The 19,135-nt window shown below is 36.8% G+C and overlaps 1 protein-coding gene and 1 long non-coding RNA gene across 2 annotated transcripts; one reads left to right on the plus strand and one right to left on the minus strand.

Moving 5' to 3' along the window:
- The first annotated feature begins 661 nt into the window (after positions 1–661).
- Positions 662–13,738, plus strand: LOC141633528 (protein Iojap-related, mitochondrial-like). Its single transcript, XM_074445983.1, has 4 exons — positions 662–1,045; positions 8,587–8,674; positions 12,714–12,811; positions 13,402–13,738. Exons 1-4 carry the CDS (start codon positions 761–763, stop codon positions 13,465–13,467), a joined length of 537 nt encoding a protein of 178 aa, XP_074302084.1. The 5' UTR covers positions 662–760; the 3' UTR covers positions 13,468–13,738.
- Positions 4,959–8,580, minus strand: LOC141633529 (uncharacterized). Its single transcript, XR_012538339.1, has 3 exons — positions 7,416–8,580; positions 6,940–6,990; positions 4,959–6,207 (listed from the first exon to the last, which is right to left on the minus strand). It is a non-coding gene; the product is annotated as an uncharacterized LOC141633529 (long non-coding RNA).
- Positions 13,739–19,135: the final 5,397 nt, after the last annotated feature.

Here is a 19,135-nt window from a genome sequence, read left to right on the forward strand (position 1 = left end):
TTTATAGACTTTCACCTTTTGTCACGTAGTGCCAAGTGGCTAAAGCGGTGGAAAGATCGTTCTACCCTCTACCGAGGGACCCATGGCGGCCTACTGGCCTGGTTGACTCCATGCCGAGGGACCGGATGTGAGTACGCGGATATGCCTCCCCATTTGCTAGTTGCCTAGCCGAGACCAAGTAATGACCGACAGTTTCAAGCGTCGCTTAGGTCGTTTTTCTTACGTTGACTTGTCTTGTCTTTTGGCTTTGACCTTGTTCAATATGTTGACTCGGTCGGCGGGTGCAGAATATGCCCCATCAAAAGTAACTACAATCATAATGGTATTAGAAGTCTTTCCTTATGCCTGAAAATTTTGATCTTTTAACAAAGTTCTCTCATCTAATATTATATCTAATTCATCTTTAGTTATACGATTCTTTGGTATTCATAATGTGTTTGATTCCCAGTTATTTATTCTAATTCCAAATTTCATCCTGTTTTTTTTTATTTTTTTTAAAATCAATTAGTTTGTAGAAGATGGAGATTCTAATATTAGATTGTTTAAAAGTCTTTCGGAAAAGTTGAATTTTCTATAATTGCTCGAAAAAAACTTTCTTTACTAATATAGATGGATAGTAGACAGATAAATATTACCTTTTTTTTGTTTTCTTTTTCTTACCAAAAAAAAAACAAAAAACAACGTCGGCGATTTAGGGTTTTGGACTTTTAGGGTCCCCCAGTTTCCCCGAATCACAATCGTTATCACCCTAAAACCAAAAATGTTGGCAGCACTACGGTCAAGATCCAGCGCCATTGCGAACCTCCGGCCACACTTATGGAACCTGAATCGCCGTAACATGATGGCGTCATTAACCCCCGACATTGACGGGAAAACTGAGATCCTTAAATTGGAGGAAGTTGAGCAAGTTCTTCGCGAAGTTCATGCCGACGACGTTAGGGTTATTCCTGTCTCCCATTTCTGCGATTGGACCGATTACATGGTTTTCGCCACCGGCCGATCCACTTGGCATGTCCGTAATATCGCCGAAGCCCTTGTTTATAAGGCATGTTTACTTTTATTTTATTATATTCCTCATGTTGTTGATTTTATTTGATTGATTTTTGTGAATTGCTTAATTCTGTTTTCATTGCGTGGTTCTAGATGAGATGGTGGTAATGTGTGATAATTACTTCCGATTGTATTGTTGACGATTTGAATTGTGATGAATGGTGGTAATGTGTGATGATTAGTTGAATGCTTAATTAGGGTGAGCTCGTAAAGCTGTTAGCTTGACAGTCGAAAACCGTTAAAACGGTCATCTGTGATGGTGACACAGTCTCACTGATGTTTCAAATACGTAAATTGAATGCTTCTATGCTACGGTACTACCACACTTCACTTTGTCGCTTTTCTGACATGACACAACATGACAGTACACCGCAACACTTCATTTTAGACCAAAAATTGAAAATTCGGGAAACATAATCTTATCCACACTCCCACCCCATTTTCTGTTCGACCCTTGCAGCCGACTCCCTTGGAGGTGTTTTTAAGGTTTCAATGTATTACCTCAGCTTGTTGTACATCTCTCATACAAGCATTACACCTTGTTTTGATTAATTTTGAGGAGGAAAGGGAGGGATATGGGAATGGAGAGATGAAAGTTTTCCTTCAAATCTTTTTCAAAATTGAAAAGATTTTAAATTTGCGTGGAGAGACGAAAATGGCGGTAATGTGTGATGAAATAGTTTTTGATATAGGGAGTAGCACCATGTGTTGATAGTTCAGGTTGTATCATCGACACTTTGACTTGTGATGAAATGGTGGTAATGTGTGAATAATGTGATGATTAGTTAGATGCTTAGATAGGGTGAGCTCTTAAGGGCTTGAGTTTGAGAGTCATACTAAACCTTAAGTCCTTGTTTTGATTAGGGGATTTGGAGGGAATGAAAAGGGATTGGGAGCAACACTAAACAAGGATACTTCCTCCGTTCCATAGAATTGTTTACGTTTGCTTTTTGGACACTATTCATAAGTGTAAAGAATCTTCAATATAACTTCTAATGTATAAGATAAAAGATAGTCATGTGAGATCTTGTATAAATTGTCTTTCTAAGTAGATCATGAATATCAAATTTTTATAATTTTTAGTAATACTAGTTGTTCCTCCGCGCGCGATGCGCGCGGAGTTCCAAGGATCATCTTCGTCCATATTAAAAATATCTAACTTGCATACAATTTATAAAGGATTGTTGTATAATAATTCTTTACAAGACCATTGTATTAAGTACAGTACATTTGAGAATAATGTTTACATCTTTATTTGGCAAAAAGATTACTTCGTACTCCGTATTAGATAATGACTACAATGAATCGTATTCTCTTAAATAGTACATACCCAAGGTACCCAATGTACTCCCATCGCAAAGAGTGGTAGCATCTGATACATTATGCATAAATACGATAATTTGCGAATACCCTAAAATGGTATCGCTGCTTATGATCATTCAGTGTGTGGAAATATTTCACGAAATGTAACACGAGATCCACCAACTATCTGAAAATGGAATTAAATCAATCTCATATTACATCAAATAAAAGAAACTGTTGTTTAGACTTTAGAGAGTATTCTGATTATCAACAAAGAGGTTATGATGCTGATAGACTCTCTCATAACAGCAATGTTTAAAGAAAATATTTACTAGAAAAGACGTTATGATGTTGATTATAGATGGAATCGACTACCAACACCAGAAACAAAGAATGTTATATAAGCAGCAGCAAATTAATTTCCAACCAACTCCTTAAAATCTCCAAAAGGCGCTCCTTACCCTCCTTAGAAACCACCACCACCATCTTCCCGCCGTCGCCACCACAAGCGTCTTCCTCCTTTTGAGACTCCACTCACCACAAACAGCATCGTTCCTCATTTGTCAGAGCCTTCATCTGCTTCGCCTTCTCTTACTACTCGTTTGTTTCCAACCTCCTTTTTTTTTGACACCCTGATAAACGGATTCCCCACAACACGTCAATCGCAAGTCACCTCCTCTAACTCATCCGTCCTTGAACCAAACATTTCTCATTACTCCTTACCTCAAACACTAAGAAGTAAACGCCAGGAGCTTAGCCAAGATCAAAGCCATGGGGTAGCAAGCAGATACTATCATACAAACAAACGGCTAGAAACTCGATAATGAACTTAATAAACTCTATCAATGAAAGGGCAATACCATCTTTGCTAGAGTTTCAAAACTTCATTATATAAATATTTTGAAATAAACTTAGATTAATAATATCAAAAGTAACCTTCAAAATTATCATAGTCTGGTCCTACATACCAAAATTTCAGTCTCTTGTCAAGTAAACTCACTTGAACTAAAAATTCGAAGTTTCATCAAAGCATATCCCCTGGTCAAAAATAAAAATTGATTGAAACACATTACGTTTATGCTTGTAGGGGGGCATGGTCTATGAGGAGAGTGTGTAATGTTAATTAGAGGGGTTGATGCTGATGGACATGGGAATTAGGCTGTGATAAGGGAGATTGGGGGATATTATAAATGTGAGGGAAATTGTGTGGGTTTAAGGGCAGGTTATGAAGAAGGGGGAGCTGCTTTGAAGGATGTGTCAACATCTTTAGATACCCCCAGTATGTCTCATAGTCGCATCTTCATCAGTTCGCCATTTGCCTGACTTACATTTTCTGTGCAGTTGTTTGAGGGACTACGACAATTAACTTACTCCGCCTACACACGATCCCGATAAAAGCCTTGTCCTACGCCATAATTATCTCCATAATTAACTGAGTTGATGTATACACAATTCCAGGAAGCATCCCCGTGTACCTACAAATTAAACCAACGCATTTAATCACATTGTAAATGAACTTTTTTAATCATGTATTACCATTCATTAGCAAACAATTGAACACTAAATTTAGGAAGCTAGTGGAAATAGATGGTGAAAAAAAGCTGAGTGGCTGAAATTAATAGTTGGCTGTTCTATTCTTCCGAGATCGTTCTAATTAAATCCAAGACATCTGTTATGAAAGCCACTCACTTATCCATATATTCTGTAACAGAGGATGATATAAATCAGAAATAACTTCGTTATTGCCAAATATGGGAATCAAAAAGTCAGAGACCAATTACATTTGTCAGTCAAGTACTCAAATTACCCACTATACAGCTGAGTACATATCTACTTTCTCACCTTTCTACTGCCAATATGCTAGTCAACAAAACACACCACACCATCATGAGAACTACAGCTATTGAAATAGATGAAAGGAGCTTAAATTAGCAAGAAAAAAAATACACCCAATGATGTTCATAGCCCCACCTTCAGCTGGAATAGATTAAAGGAGCTGAAATAAGCGGAAAAAATAAGAGACACTAAATTAAGCAAAAAAAACAATAAAAACGACTGAAATAAGCAAAAACCCCAATAAAAGCGACTTTAAAACAAACAGCTAATTGAGAAATGAATCACAAGTACGTAGGTGAACAAGCATAAAAGTGAAATACCTGTAATTAATACCTAAATTGATACTAAATTGTTTCTTGTTTCTTGAGAAGTAGCTGAAGAGGCGAGAGGATACTGTGGAAAGGATTGCAGATATATATCTTTGGCACGGATTGCAGATATCTCTTTCTTCATATGTGCAATCTGTAGATAAACCAGGACTATTCGGAAAATAAATCCCTTATATTTCTCTCATAACCATATCTATCACAAAATTGAATCAGGCACAAAAGCTGAAGTATAAACCACCAGCTCAAGGAAATTTAGATTTTCTTATGGGTTAGTACCCTGCGTGTGTCGCTACACTCTTTAGTTGTATTGGAAAGAAATCGAAAAGAACAATTACCTTATCCAATCATTTTAAGACCGTTTCTCTAGTGTTCTGTTGTTTTTTCAGTGAGCTCTCCTTTATAGGGCTGCCATGTCAACTGATCAGGATCATCCTACAAGTTTTTGAAGCAAAAGACAGACTATTTAAGCCAATACAGAAGCAGAACAACATTACAAAAATGGGATAAAGGTTTGTATTTTTAATAATAAAGAACACCTATCTTTTAAGATACATTATTTGATTGAAGGATGATTATTATGAATTAAATGAATTAAATGCTCAGTATAATGGGAACAAATGAAACTGGGACTTGCAGTATTTTAGCATCAAACGAATTTAAAAGGGACTTATTACGGTACTTGGGACAAAGAGACATCAAAGATTTAAAGAATGTGCAAATAACGGGAAGTGACATGTGTTACCAAAACCAGCAAGGATTGAGCAGAATCTATGTAAATCTATGTTTTATTGACATAAAGAAATTATAAATTTAGGTGTCATTTGAAGTCTAATCCAAACCCCCAATTTGGAAAAGCCTATTAATGAATGTCTACAGCAAATTTCCATGAACAAAGTGGAATTTGTTAGCAGCTATAGCAAGAAACTTCTTCTCCTATAGCCACTTTGGCGGCCTCAAGCTGCAACTTCAGGGGATATACGTGGCTAGAGCAACCTACTCCAAATCGCAAGAAAGTCTCTAAGTACAATCTTGTTCCAAGCATTTAAACAAACACGTCTTCGGCAATCGATTTCATATTTCCAATATAGCTTAACAACTCAATATATGAGCTTCAATCAGTGTATGAAATCAAACAATAAAGGTCGTAAGACTCCAAACTATGGCATGTGAATCTAAAAAGTAATCTGTACAAACTTCTATATAACTTCCATTGCTTAAGCTATGGATCATCCTGCCTTTGCGTCAAAAATAGTTTCAAAAACAATGGCTCGATAAAGAATGCCCAGGAAGATAAACGATGTCAGAATGCAGTAATTCAGAAAAGATGGTCACAAGTCCTGAGCTCACAACACTTGATTTCTAAAAGGCGCTAAAGAGATAGGTGAATACCTTTCAATCAAACAACATTTCAATGGTAGAATAAGTTTATTACTGAGGCCCTTATCTGTGACAATTTCAATAGGTTAATAACACCAGAGTCGTAATTTTATTAACAGCTACTCTAACCTAATAAATTTCATCGCTACCTCTACTTCCTATTTTTCTCTCTTCTCACCAACCATTAATTTTCTTCTTCACCTTAATTACCGATTTTTCACGAAAATTTATACGATATTATAAAGCCCCTTGCAATCAACATCGTCGTGTGCTGAATTCAGCGCCTGGGTGCCTTCCTCCGCTTCTCTTAAATCTGGAAAAAAAGCGATGGTCACGAACCACATGAGAACTCTAAGTAAACACAATTAAAACAATCACCAACGAAAGGTAAAGCAAAACCCTAATTACATTATTAGGTCAGGAAAAGTGACAAGCAAGAAAAATGACGAAAAGATTACTTTACTCCCCTAGCAAAAGCAGACGACCAAGTGCTTAAACGAACCGTAAAAGAACAAAAACTTCGATGTTCGATAAAGATCGAAACTCCACAATCAGCACACCATGATTACGATAAAAATAAAAACATCAAACATAAAAGCAGTAAACCAAATATGATGGGAAAAACTAAATATCTCCTTTCACCAGAACTTTTCCAAAAGCAGTAAGGCGTATATTGGGTTCTAATAAGCATTCTCGCCAACCAAGTGACCCACAAACCAGTTAAAAGGCATGAGACCAACTTAGCATTTCGTACATTAATACTGATGTTACACCTGCAATTTTCCTATGGATCATCCATACATGCGTCTACGAGCTTATTAAAGATTCCATATTAGATAATCACCAAATCTAGAACCCGAATTTCTGGCCAATTTTCGTTGCCCTCAACAACAACAGCAACAAAGCCTGTAATCACAACCACAAATCCCCCAAATATAATCAATATAATAAGGGAAAGAATCATGATATGAACAAATAAATCAAAAATTAAATTAAACTACCTAAAAACGACTAAACTAAGTAAAAATGGAAATTAAAATCAAACCTCACTATCATATGTCGCTAGAACAACGCCATTGTTGTAGGATCAGTCATGCTGCAGTGATGGACATGATATAACCATAGTCAAAACTCTAATTTCACAGCACTAAAATGAACCGGAAATCATCAAAATAAGATCCTGACTTGAACACCAACAACAAAACAAAAAATACAGGGAACGAACCCCTCACCTTGAAGTGAAACAAATGCAAGAAACAAAGAAGAAAGAGGTAGAACTAAACCATGTAATGAAAATCGAAAAAGCAACAAAGTAAAATAAATACACCAAAGAAACCAAAACCATAAGCATTAGGGGTGAAAGGGGGGAGCAAATCGAATACTTTGATCGAAATTAGTAAATTCAATTCGGAAATAGTAGATTCAATCAACCAGATCTGAAATACGCACCAAATGAACAACGCAATAAAATAGGAAATGAAACCGGAGAAAGCAGGGAGAAAGAGAAGAAGAAACGAATACCAGAAATGCAGAAGTTCAAACTGGAACCCTAATCGTAACAAAGGCGAGCGATTTGCAGAATTGAATTGAAGCAAGAAGGAGAAATGAGCGATTTGCAGATTTGAATTGAAGCAAGAAGGAGAAGTAAAATGTTTTTGATGGTGATGATGTGTAAATTGGAAAAGCAGTGGACAAAGAAAGAGGGAAGTATAGGGAGGACGTTGCGAGAAGGTGTGGACAGAAAGGAGGAACCAAAGTGAGTATAGTAGACAAGAGGAAAGAGGAAGGAGCTGTTCATCACATGCACCGCACGGATTCTACTGCTCTACTATTCATATTTACCAAAGTTCATACATTTAGAGGGTTTTTAGATGTAACTAAAGATATAAACAAAAGAAAACGTGCATTGATATATGTGCATAAAGTAAACGTAAACTATTCTAGCGAACGGAGGAAGTATAAAATAACTTGTTTGGTTAGCAAGTGAGGATGGAGAGAAATGGAGGAAGCAGGATTTGGAGGGATTTATTTTCCTCCTACCAAGGCAAATAGAAATCCATCCACCATAGGGAATGGGAGGGAGAATGGAGGGAAAGGAAGGGTATGGGAGGGAGAATGTAGGAGGTCATTTTCCCCTCCAAATCTTTCATTTGTTGGAGGGGAAATAATTCGGCTGGGAGGAGAGAAAATGGAAATGGAGGGATACTTTTTGCCTCCCCTTCAAATCCCTCCACCTCCATTTTCCTAACCAAACAAAAGATTTCTCATCCCTCTAAATCCCTCCCCTCCCTTTCCCTCCAAAAGTTCAAATCCCCCCAACTAAACACACTCTAAGTGTAATGTAGATACTTTGCTTTCAAAATAAGCTAATAAGCATCTTGTGAAATAAGCTTGTATGTTATTTGAGGTAGTTTGTAAGGTTTCAAGTTTCAACGTATAATCTCAAATCATTGCACATCTCTCATCCAAGCATCACAACTTGTTTTGATACATTTTGAGCAGTTTTATTTGTTTTGAAAAATATGGCATTAGTCTTTTATCATGGTGCTTTACTGTTGCATCGACAGATGATGCTCTGGTAAACTCTGAAAGTTGTAGTTTATGTAGGCTTTTTTTATACCCGTTAATCTTTATACTGATGTTGATGTTGTGACCGAAGACCGAATGGTGTTTGTGTATATAATTGTGGTAGGCCAAAAGAAAGCAAAAGGATTCGCCAAGGATGTTGTTGCCAAGTCTGGATGGAGAAGAAACTGCCAATTGGATTGTTATTGATTCTGGTTGGTTTGTTTGTTTTTCTTTCTTTTTTTTTTCTTTTGTTTTTTTTTTTGTTTTTTTTCTTTTTTTTTTTCCGCACACTCCTTTTTTTTAGGGAGTTACTTTTTATCGCCCGTGTTTTACTAATATCGCCTAAATTTGGGCTTCGACTTTCCAATTTTACCCCTTATCTATCTCATCTCTTGATTTTGCAATTCCATCTCCTCTCTTATTTTCAATCATAAACCACGACAATTAACCAAGCAAGAAATGAGATAGATTAATCGAATTCGATCATACACTTTCTTCAATTTTCGTTTTCGATATTCAGTAGCAAATTTTCAATTGCATTCAATCGTACAATTTATGCGTATAAACTGTAGAGGACGTTGAATTATAGAGCATAGTTGGACTTTGTACTGGGTTGCCGTCTCCGAGCGGCTCCGCTGATCGTTACCATCATAAGCTCAGCAGTTTTAAGGGTTGCTCATGCGTATCAGACGACATATCCATCGTCAATTCGTGTCCCAAACACGACATATTCACCGTCCGTTCATGTCCCAAGCACGACAAAGCCGCAGGGGTGACGTCTATCCTACATGAGCAATACACGGTGAGTGTGCTATACATGACAAAACGACGACTATGTCGTGTGATTTACACGACATGACTCCTGGTCGTCATACTTACACGGCAATACCACAACTCTATCGTCTGGCAAGTTGGGTGCCATCCTTTCGTCGCATCTTATTTGTTGAAATTAAAGAGAGTAATGTACCTTGATTGTTGTTGTTATCGTCGGAAACTAGCAAATGGTTAAACAAAGGTGGATTTGAGAAGTATGGTAGCAAAATTTGAGAAGTACGATAGTAGCTTTTGAAGTCTGACGCAATGGGTTGTTTATTGTACAAGGGCAATTTTGTGATTGTTTAATTGTATTAGATCATGTTCAAGCAAGGTCAATTGTTAGGTCATGACCTTATTTGGTCACACTAATCACCATTTAACTAGAAAATTATGGTGACCTTTGGGGAGATGAGGTCAATTTGTGACCTTTGGTGGAGCAAATTGACCCAACTCATAACCTTATATGTGGAGATATGTGATTGGTTGACAATATTAATAATTAATAAAAATATATATATGAAAATGTGATATAATGTGGAGAGATGTAATTGGTTGGAAAGTGAAAAATGATTGGGTTGTCTGCTGGGTGAAAGTATGTCGAGATAAATAAAGTGGGATTAAGAGTAAAACCGGGTCGCGACCTAATTAGCGCGACCTCTGCTTCAGATGGTCTTAGGGGCAATTTTGTAAATTACTCGGGCGATATAAGTAAAATTCAGGCGACAAAAAGAAAAAGTGTTTTTTTATCCCTGTGTTTGAACAATTGCAAAACAAATGGATTGAAGATAGTAAGATACATGTGACATGACTAATTGTTGTGTACCAAAACCAATGATCCTCTATTATCAGAATGTAATTGCATTGAAGGGACAAAGTAAATCTTTTCACCATAGCTTAATACCTAGTTCTTGTGTGGGGATAGAAGATATTCTTTGGCCCTATAATCAGCTTAGTATGCTACCGTTTTTTAATTGTTTTTGTGTCTTAGTGTGACTATTTGAGTACCCACCTAGGGGTGATAATGACCGAGACGGCTCACGAGCAGTTCGATCGAAGCTTGGCTCCTGTGAGCTCGACTCGAGAATTAATGAGCCAAGCCGGGTTAATGTTGGCTATACTCGAAAGGCTCGCGAGCGGCTCAAACCTTTTATAATTAGATAGACATGTATCGTAATTATATCTTTGTTTCACCATAACATATGTTCTTGTTGATATCTCCCAATTTTTTTCTTCGAATCCCAAGTATTTGAAAAATATTTTAAGAAAAAAACAGAAATTTAACAATTATATATAGGCTCGAGTTAAGTTTGAATTCAACATCAACATGGTTTTAGTCTCGAAAGATTGGAAATGAGCTCAATTTCTTCAAGCTCTAGTGAGCTTGAGTTTTGCTTCATGAGCACAAGCCAAGCGAGGCCTTGTGTTCGGCTTGGCTCGTTATCACTCCTTAACCCGGTATTGCTTTTGTTTGCCGGATTCTAGTACACTTTGATACGAATAGGTAATACGCATATGCGATACAGACTTTTGACACTGTAATACTGATATTTGAAACCAAATAATGTAATATGGATACAAAATAATCAGTTCATATTTGGTGGGGGTTTGAGGGAATTCAGTAACCCATGCTTTACAATATTTTTCTCCTGTGGTTTTGTGACCTACTCATTAACATTATTCACTTATTCGGAGCATATAACTCCATGTTATGGATAATTGACGGTTATGATATAAGGTTGTGAAAATTTCGTGAAACTAATGGCGAAACTTGAATATATTGTCTCTTATAGGCAATGGACTTTTATATGGCTTTGATCTTACTATCGTGGCACGTTGCTTACGCCTCTGCCCTCTATACAAGCAGTTTATGGACGTCTATTATGCTACAGTAGTGTTCAGGGTTATTAAGTTATCAGTCTTTCAGTGGTTTGCACTTCATATATCCTGGCTAACTGGCTTTAGATCCGTGTTTGATACTCGTTTGTTGCGATATCTTGTACTGATAAGTCGCTAGGTTGCTCTAAGTTCATGAGGGCTGTTCTTTTTGGTAATTTTTGTATTTACCATGATAGATCCTTCAAATACTTTGTCGTGATATCCATTCAGCATCCTGTTTCCTCTGTATGCGCCAGTAATACTGCTTTTGTGTATAGTTTTGGATTTGAAAAAAATAGCATTTTATGTTGTCTGACACTAACTTTTGTGGCTTTCCATCCGTATCATCACAGAGCTTACTTTTCCTAAGCTCTGTTTGTTTGGGTGTCTTGTTTTTGACCTCAATAAAGGACCTTCATTGCAAAACTTTACAATGTATACTAGGTTTTCTACATTTAATATTGAAACGATATCTAATGAATCGATAAAGTAATAAAGAAAATTCGTACTGGTAAGTGTAGCAGTTCTAAGTGGATGATGGTACATGAGATAGAGTCCATTGCTTTCCAATATATACAAAAAAATGTTCTCTTGAATGATTTTTAAGAGCCTAGTTACAACTTACAAGTTTAGCGGCCATTAGTAGTAATAATTTCCTCACTTTTATACACATTTCCTATTTTTCATAATCTCCCCATTTTTCTATTTCAGTCAAGTCAATGGAATAGTCTCATTTTTATTTATTTTAATACTAAAATGTTGTTTTGACCTTTACAATCTTAATTAAACTAATCACATGTATCTTATGGCCCACCTAGTTAATCATTATTCTTTGTTTACCGTCATTGGATGTCTACCTCACTTGTTCTCCTGATTATTTGTGTCAAAAGCAAAATGGAGCAATTCCAGAAAATTGAAAGCAATATTTTCTGTCTAGTTATGTTTGGACGCCTCGGTGATCTGAGGGGCCAAACCGGTGTGTTATAGTTTCCTCATGTGTTCTGTTTGTGTTTCGGAATAAGGAGGCGTGAACTCAGAATAATTCATATTGTGAGTTAGTTATCTTCCTCCAACCAGTTACTTGATGGGCTTATTTCCCTTCTGTCATAATGTATTTTCAAGTCAGTAACGTAGGGGTTTAGCAGGATCAAGGGAAGGAAGGTGCATAATTTTGGGGAGTAGATTGGACTCTGGATTGTTGGGTGCGGGTGTGCATGTTTGTTCACTTCTTTGCGTCACCCTGTGTACTCCAAGAATAACTGTTTTGAGTTTTTTTTTTTAGTGTATGACATTTACAGCGGGATTTGAATGCTAATGTATCCCGCTGATGCCACTCTCTTGGGGTGGTGGTTCTGCTGTTTGTTTTATGATGTAATCATGTAAAGCGTTATTGCTGGTTTCTTTCCTTTTGTTATCACTTATCCTTGCCTTTAATATTCTTATCTGAAGGTTTTACTGTTTTGTCCATTCATACTGAACTTCTGACTTCTGTGCATTTGTTTCACTCCTACAGTAATGAACCTGTCGGGTTGATATTTTCTCCTTTCTTTTCCCCATCAGGTACCGTGATGGTTCATGCATTAGATGAGCAAGCTAGAGCATATTACGACTTGGAAAGTCATTGGACTAAGGAAAAAACATCAGTTGATTCAGACCTGGTACATGCTTCACTTCTTACTGAATCAGCAAACCCTTTTCAAAGATTTATAATTTTCTATGATTTTCCACTGAGAATTGATAATCTTATATGTGAGCTTTTTTTGTTCTCCCCTGCTAACGTACACAAGCCTATGATGAACTATCAACTATACCTAAAAAGACTACCGATAATAAAGAATCCTTGCTTAGGAACCCTGTCTGATGTAGAAGATATATTATGAAGAGCCACAAGGGTAGCTTTTGAGGCCGGGTTTTAAACCTAGTTATGAGTAGCCGCCATTTGACATTTTGCCCCTCAATTACTTTAACAACCTAGTTAGCCAACATATGCAGAGTTAGAAATTTATGAATTAGTAATGCTTACTACCTACCTAATTAAAGAGCCACGGGCCACAATGAATCTCCCACTCTCAAGTCTCACCCCACCACTCTCACCCCCCATCTGGAAAGAAAAAGGAAAAGAGGGAAAAAAACTTTCGTCACTACCAAATGTAATGGAATTTGAACGGCAGAGAAATATTTATTTGGCAAGTTAGCAGGTATCTCTTGCTTTGGCTTGGATTTTTCTGACCTCTTGTATATGGTTCAGGAATTGGATAAAGCAATGGTGAAGGTGCGGCCCAAGAACAACTCCAAGAGGAAGAGTGCTAAGTAATTAATAACAGTCGTACATGCATAACAATTAGGGTGATGGCGATGATGTAAAGAGCCCCCCCTTACAAGTTATTTTTGTGCTCTTACGCCCTTGTCTTGTTGGTACTTTTGTTCCGCTTGAATTCTTTTATTGTCGTGTGGATTATTAATCTTTAATTTTCTCAATGCACTCCTTCGTGTTGCCGAAATTCTTACGGTAGCCTTGGAAATATAGTTCGTAGTCATGTTAATTTAGAGGTATGCATTTAGTAAATTTTGAAGTACCCAACGAATTGAGGACAATATTAGATGGGAAATGGAGACGATAAATATGGCACTCTTATCTCCTATATAATGATATTACTCATTTTCATAAAAAAAAAGGGCTATTTTGAGAACAAGAGTTGGGCTATGTTTATCTCAAGTCTGAGGGAGAGTCTGATGCTTAAGACTTTGCTGAGACTAGCCAAGTTAATGGAATTTGGAGACTATTTTCTCTCTTAAACCCATTAAATAATATTTTTTCCACTAAACCCTATTATTCCTGTATTTTTACTCATAAATGTAGAATCGTTCGATGATCCCTGAATGCGATCTGGACTACTGAAAGGAAATTGGCTCTCCATTTCTGATACGAAATTGATCCAGGAATTAGATGCAATAAACAGTCTCCGTGACTCTTCAATTAGAAGATAGACTCAGCAGCTATTTCACGCGATTGCTTTGCGCCCAAGGAAAAGGTGTCGAGACTTCTTTCCTAAAAGAAGTCATATCCTAGGAGTATTAATTTTATTATTTCTTAATAGTTGTAGGAATTATTTATTTTCTAGTTGTGTTAAAAGTTCTAATTTTCTAAATTCTAAACTTATTCGGTTTAGGAAAGTTTACTAGTTTCCTAATCAAAGAATAAGAATAATAAGGCAATTGTGTTAGCTTTAGGAAAGTCGATTTTAGATAAGTTTCTAGCTGATTGTTTTGATCAGCTTAGGCGTGTGTTTAGTCTAAGTAGGTCGGTTTATTACTCCTATATAAGGAGGTCTTTTGTGTCGTTTATTTCAGATTAAGATTATGATGTATTGAATAAGAAAATAGAAGCTGTTGCTTTCTCTCGTTTGCAAGTTTTGTAAACATAGGATCGACGCGTTTTCGTTCTGAATTTGTTATTGTTTGACGCGTTTCAAGCATTGACCCGAGTTATAATCAATAGGTCTTGATTATAGTTCACCATTGGTTGAGTTATAGGTCTAGCTTAAGCAAATATCGCATTGGTTCGATTTATTCACATATTTCGAAACAAATATCCTTGTTACTTTGTTTACGTTTACAAATAAAAATATCAACAGACAGTTTTAAAGACTGTTACTTTTGCTCAAATTCATCCCAGTATCCTTAACAAAACAGGTTAGCCGACTGTTCAGTTTAGTTAATTCCGCTGCAAACTCACGAGTTCTATTCTTTTGAGTAGAATTCGTATCAATTTCTTTTTAGGAAATGGAGAGGATCTTCACTGAAGTTAATGTAATAGTGTGGGGGAGCACTATTCATATGTCTTAACTTGGGTCTTGGATTTGCAAGACTTATGATGCGTGCCTTTTGTATGCGTTTATTCACATGTTTGGCACGCATTTTTGTGAGCTTATATGATTATTTCATTCTATTTCCTCCTGTATTTGCTACTTTGAGTACATGTTATGGATTTGACAGGTTATTAGCTCAAATGTGCAAATATAAGCCAAATCCTATCAACAAAGGTGAGATGAGATCCCGTTCCTAGTCTTGATGTAAATGGAGCTTGGAAATCATTCACTTGGAGTCCGTAGTGAAGTTAGGAAGCTTATCGAGCAAAATAAGAGCTTCACATTACTAGTGCCTACTTTGAAGAGCTATAACTTGAGTTCTACAAGTGATAATCAAGTGATTCCAAATGGAGGTGAAAGCTTATCCTCTTAGCTTTCCAAAGCCACCAAAAACGCCCGATTTGCCCAAGTAACGAATAAATGGCGGCCATTTGAAATTCAGTGCGCGCTGCAGAAATTGCGCGACGCTTGTTGGTCGAACGACTTTATAGTTCATGTCGGTCGACATAGTAGCCATGTCTTCCTACCTTGCTCATTCAGTCGTTCGACTAACTCTTTCCTTCACTTCTTTTGATCGACACAGAAATAATTGTTTGGGACTTGAAGCAGTTTTGGCCGTCCTACATACTCAGCTATGTCAGTCGACTTCATGATTTATGTCGGTCGACCTATGTTTCAGTCGGTCGACCTCAACTGTCTTTTTGATAGACTAAGATTGTTTTAAACGTTTTAAGTCTTTTGTTTTATTTCCGTCTTTTGGGCTTAGATTATATAAGCTCCCTTGTAATTTTTAATTAGGGTACACTCGATTATTCTAGAATTTCCCTCTGTAAACTTAATTACGTACTCTCTTCTCTAAAATTTTAGATCTAGAATGACTTCTCCTTCTCTATTGCTCAACTCGGACTCAATCGGTATTTTAATTCCTCTTTTATCTTAATTCTTCTCTTTTAATTTTATTTATATCTCTTCTATTATTATAGTTTAAATTTATGTTATATTACTTCTCAATTATTTTCATTATGAATTCCTTCCATTTATCGTTTAATTCAATTATTACTGCAAATTTAAGTATGAGTAGCTAAACCCCTTTTGCTAGGATTTAGGGGAGCCATGGATTGAGACAATCTTAATTGGGTAATTAGATTGGTCGATATAATTGGTCTATGTTGTTAATTGTGACATTTAATTGCAATTTGGTTAGTTAATGTGCATAATTAATTAGATTGAATTGGTAAACCCCGACCTAAGATCGAGTGCCTGGAAAGGGTTAGACCTGTCACACACATTAGAGTGCCCTAGTAAGTTGCGAGAGCCCGCTAGAAGCATTCTAGGGTTAATAGAGGACCGAGAGGACCTTTTCACTGCCCTATAGACCGGTAATTGAAACTGACCTATAACCCTACCTATGACCCGTAATAATCCATGGTGAACCGATGTCCTGGTTCCTTTATCTTATATTTTTCTCGACTCAATTTCTCTCTTTAAACCTTTTATTTTATTGCTTTAGTTTAGAACAAAAATCAAACAAACCCCATTTGGTTACTTAGACAGACTTAATTTGACAAGTAGAACGCTAAAAGCCTCCCTGTGGATACGATCACGATTTCCCAAGCTATATTAGTTAGAGACCAGTTGGTTTATTTTTGATAGGTTGCGACAGCCGTGTTAAATTTTGGCACCGTTGCCGGGGAGGCGACGCATTTTTCTATTTGTTTGATTTTAGTTTGTCTCTTGTCTCAAGGAACCTGTGTTCCTTGAGGCCATTTCTCACCTTTCAGTGCTAGTTTTGTTTATACCCAGGTCTTTCAGGTCTGAACTCATACCGTTTGATCCAGAACCAGAAAGGACTCTTCGTGCTAGACTGATAAGTGCATATTTTATACATTTTAACCCCCTATATTGGCTTGATTTTACATGTCTTTAGCACTTATCTTAAGTGTTTTATAGCTAATATTTGCATTTCTAGTTGTTTTGGATGTTTTGACATATTTTGTAGGGAATAAGCTTTTTGGAGCTAAAAATACTACAAAGTTGCTAGAATTTGCAAGCTAAGTGGAAAGAAGAGCAAATGGACTAAGAATTGGATGTTGCATGGACTTTGCATGAGGGAAATGTTGGATCAAAATAAAAATACAAGAGAAGTCAACAATCAAAGTCAAGCCCAATGTTCAAGTCCTAGTCAAAGAGGAAAGAATATGATTTCAAGCTACCTAGGATGCCAAAAGATTAGGTCTTAAACCGGGGATTAATCGCTAATTAATCACCCACATAAGATACTCTTACCATTTAAGATGGGATTTATTGGAAACGGACAAGAAACCCACGACCCCGATCGGGGCCGCCCAACCCCGATCGGGGCTGCATGCTCCTTGATTTCTTACGTTTCTTCTTCCTCTCCTATAAATAGGAGAGGTTTTCCAAGGCTTAAGGCATCCAATTCTTACGCCTCATTTTCATATTTAGCCTTAAGCATTATAATCTCTCTCAATAGTTTTCTTATTAATTTACAATATTGTTAAGCTTGTAGTTCTTCAAACTTTTAGTCCTTAATACATTATCAAGCATTTGGTTATTATTTGTTACTTCCATACAAGTTCATCTCTTTAAGGTATTTCTATTTATAGTTTACATTTCTACATATCTATTTAGTTTATATTCTTAGTTTATAATTAAGCACTCTATTTAGATTATTTTAGTTTTATTACATGTTAAATCATTTAGTTTATATAAATCATACAATCATGTTTATCATTCCTCTTAATATAATTTACAATTTACACCTTAATATGAGTAGCTAAATCTCTTAGTCGAAGGGCTAGGGGAGCCATGCATAAAATAAATATGTAACATGTTAAAATAGGTTGATAAATAATATTGTTCAATTGTTTCTATCACATGTTTGCACCATAATGTTTAATCTTTGTTTAAGGCCTTATTCGATCATAGATTAAGTGTGTTCATTCGTTCTAAAAGTCGAGAGGCATGGAACCGAATTAGACAAAGCATGTGTAGTAGGACGACCTAGTCATGGACGAGAGTTTCTCTAGGACCCGGTCTATGGTTGATGCTAATGCCGCAAGGTGGGTATCTCTAAGCCTAAACAATTGACAATGTTATTAGTACCGAATTTATCATAATCATATGTTTACCTTTGCATGTGTGACCCGAACCTCTTAGACTCCCTTTTAATTATATAATTCACACCATAGTTTTTATTAGTCATCAAACAAACAAACCAAACCAAAAACGAAATCGACCTTGATAATAATCTTTCCATAGCATTTCACAACGTAATTCCCGTTTCCTTGTGTTCGACCCCTATTGCTACATTAACTTGTTGTTTAGGGTAATTATATTTGCATAGGTATACGACAAGCCTATCAAATTTTTGCGCCGTTGCCGGGAAGACGGTTTTATTGCGTTTTGAATGGTCGATTTTTATCTTGTTTTCTTTAGTCTTGGGGAACACTTGTTCCCTGAGACCGTTACTTATCATTTCTCTAGAAATTGTTGTCTTATGCCCAGGTCCTCTCGTCGTGGAGAATTGCTTTCACCAGATTCTGATCCCGAGAAAACCTTAGGAGAAGACGACGTTTTTGGAAGGAAGTGAAAGAGGCCTCTTCTCCCGTACAAGCCGAAAGTGCTAGAAACTCTTACTTAGACGATCTAGAAGCCCTTGAAGAGGGGGAGGTTTTAAGTTCATCATCTCCACCACCGCCACCATCTGCTACCAAAAAGATGGTGAAACTTTCCGATCACTCAAAGCCTACCGCGGCCATGCTTCCGGCCGGTATCACAATCACTCAAATCACCGCGCCGGACTTCGAGATCAAACCGGCTTTCATTAGTCTTGTGGAGAGGAAGCAATTTGGGGGAAGTCCTTTGGAGGATCCCAATTTGCATGTGCAAAATTTTTGTGACTATTGCTCCATGATCCGTCAAACGGGCGTCACTCAAGCCCAAATAAGGGAAATACTTTTCCCTTTCTCTTTGAAGGACAAGGCCAAACTTTGGATCAATAGCCTTGACCGCACCGCCATGGGAATCACTAATTGGGAGACTTTGGCTCTTGCTTTCTATCAAAAGTTTTTTCCACCGGAGAAAATTCAA

The sequence above is a fragment of the Silene latifolia genome, chromosome Y (assembly GCF_048544455.1).
Source record: "Silene latifolia isolate original U9 population chromosome Y, ASM4854445v1, whole genome shotgun sequence".
Taxonomy (NCBI): Eukaryota; Viridiplantae; Streptophyta; class Magnoliopsida; order Caryophyllales; family Caryophyllaceae; genus Silene; species Silene latifolia.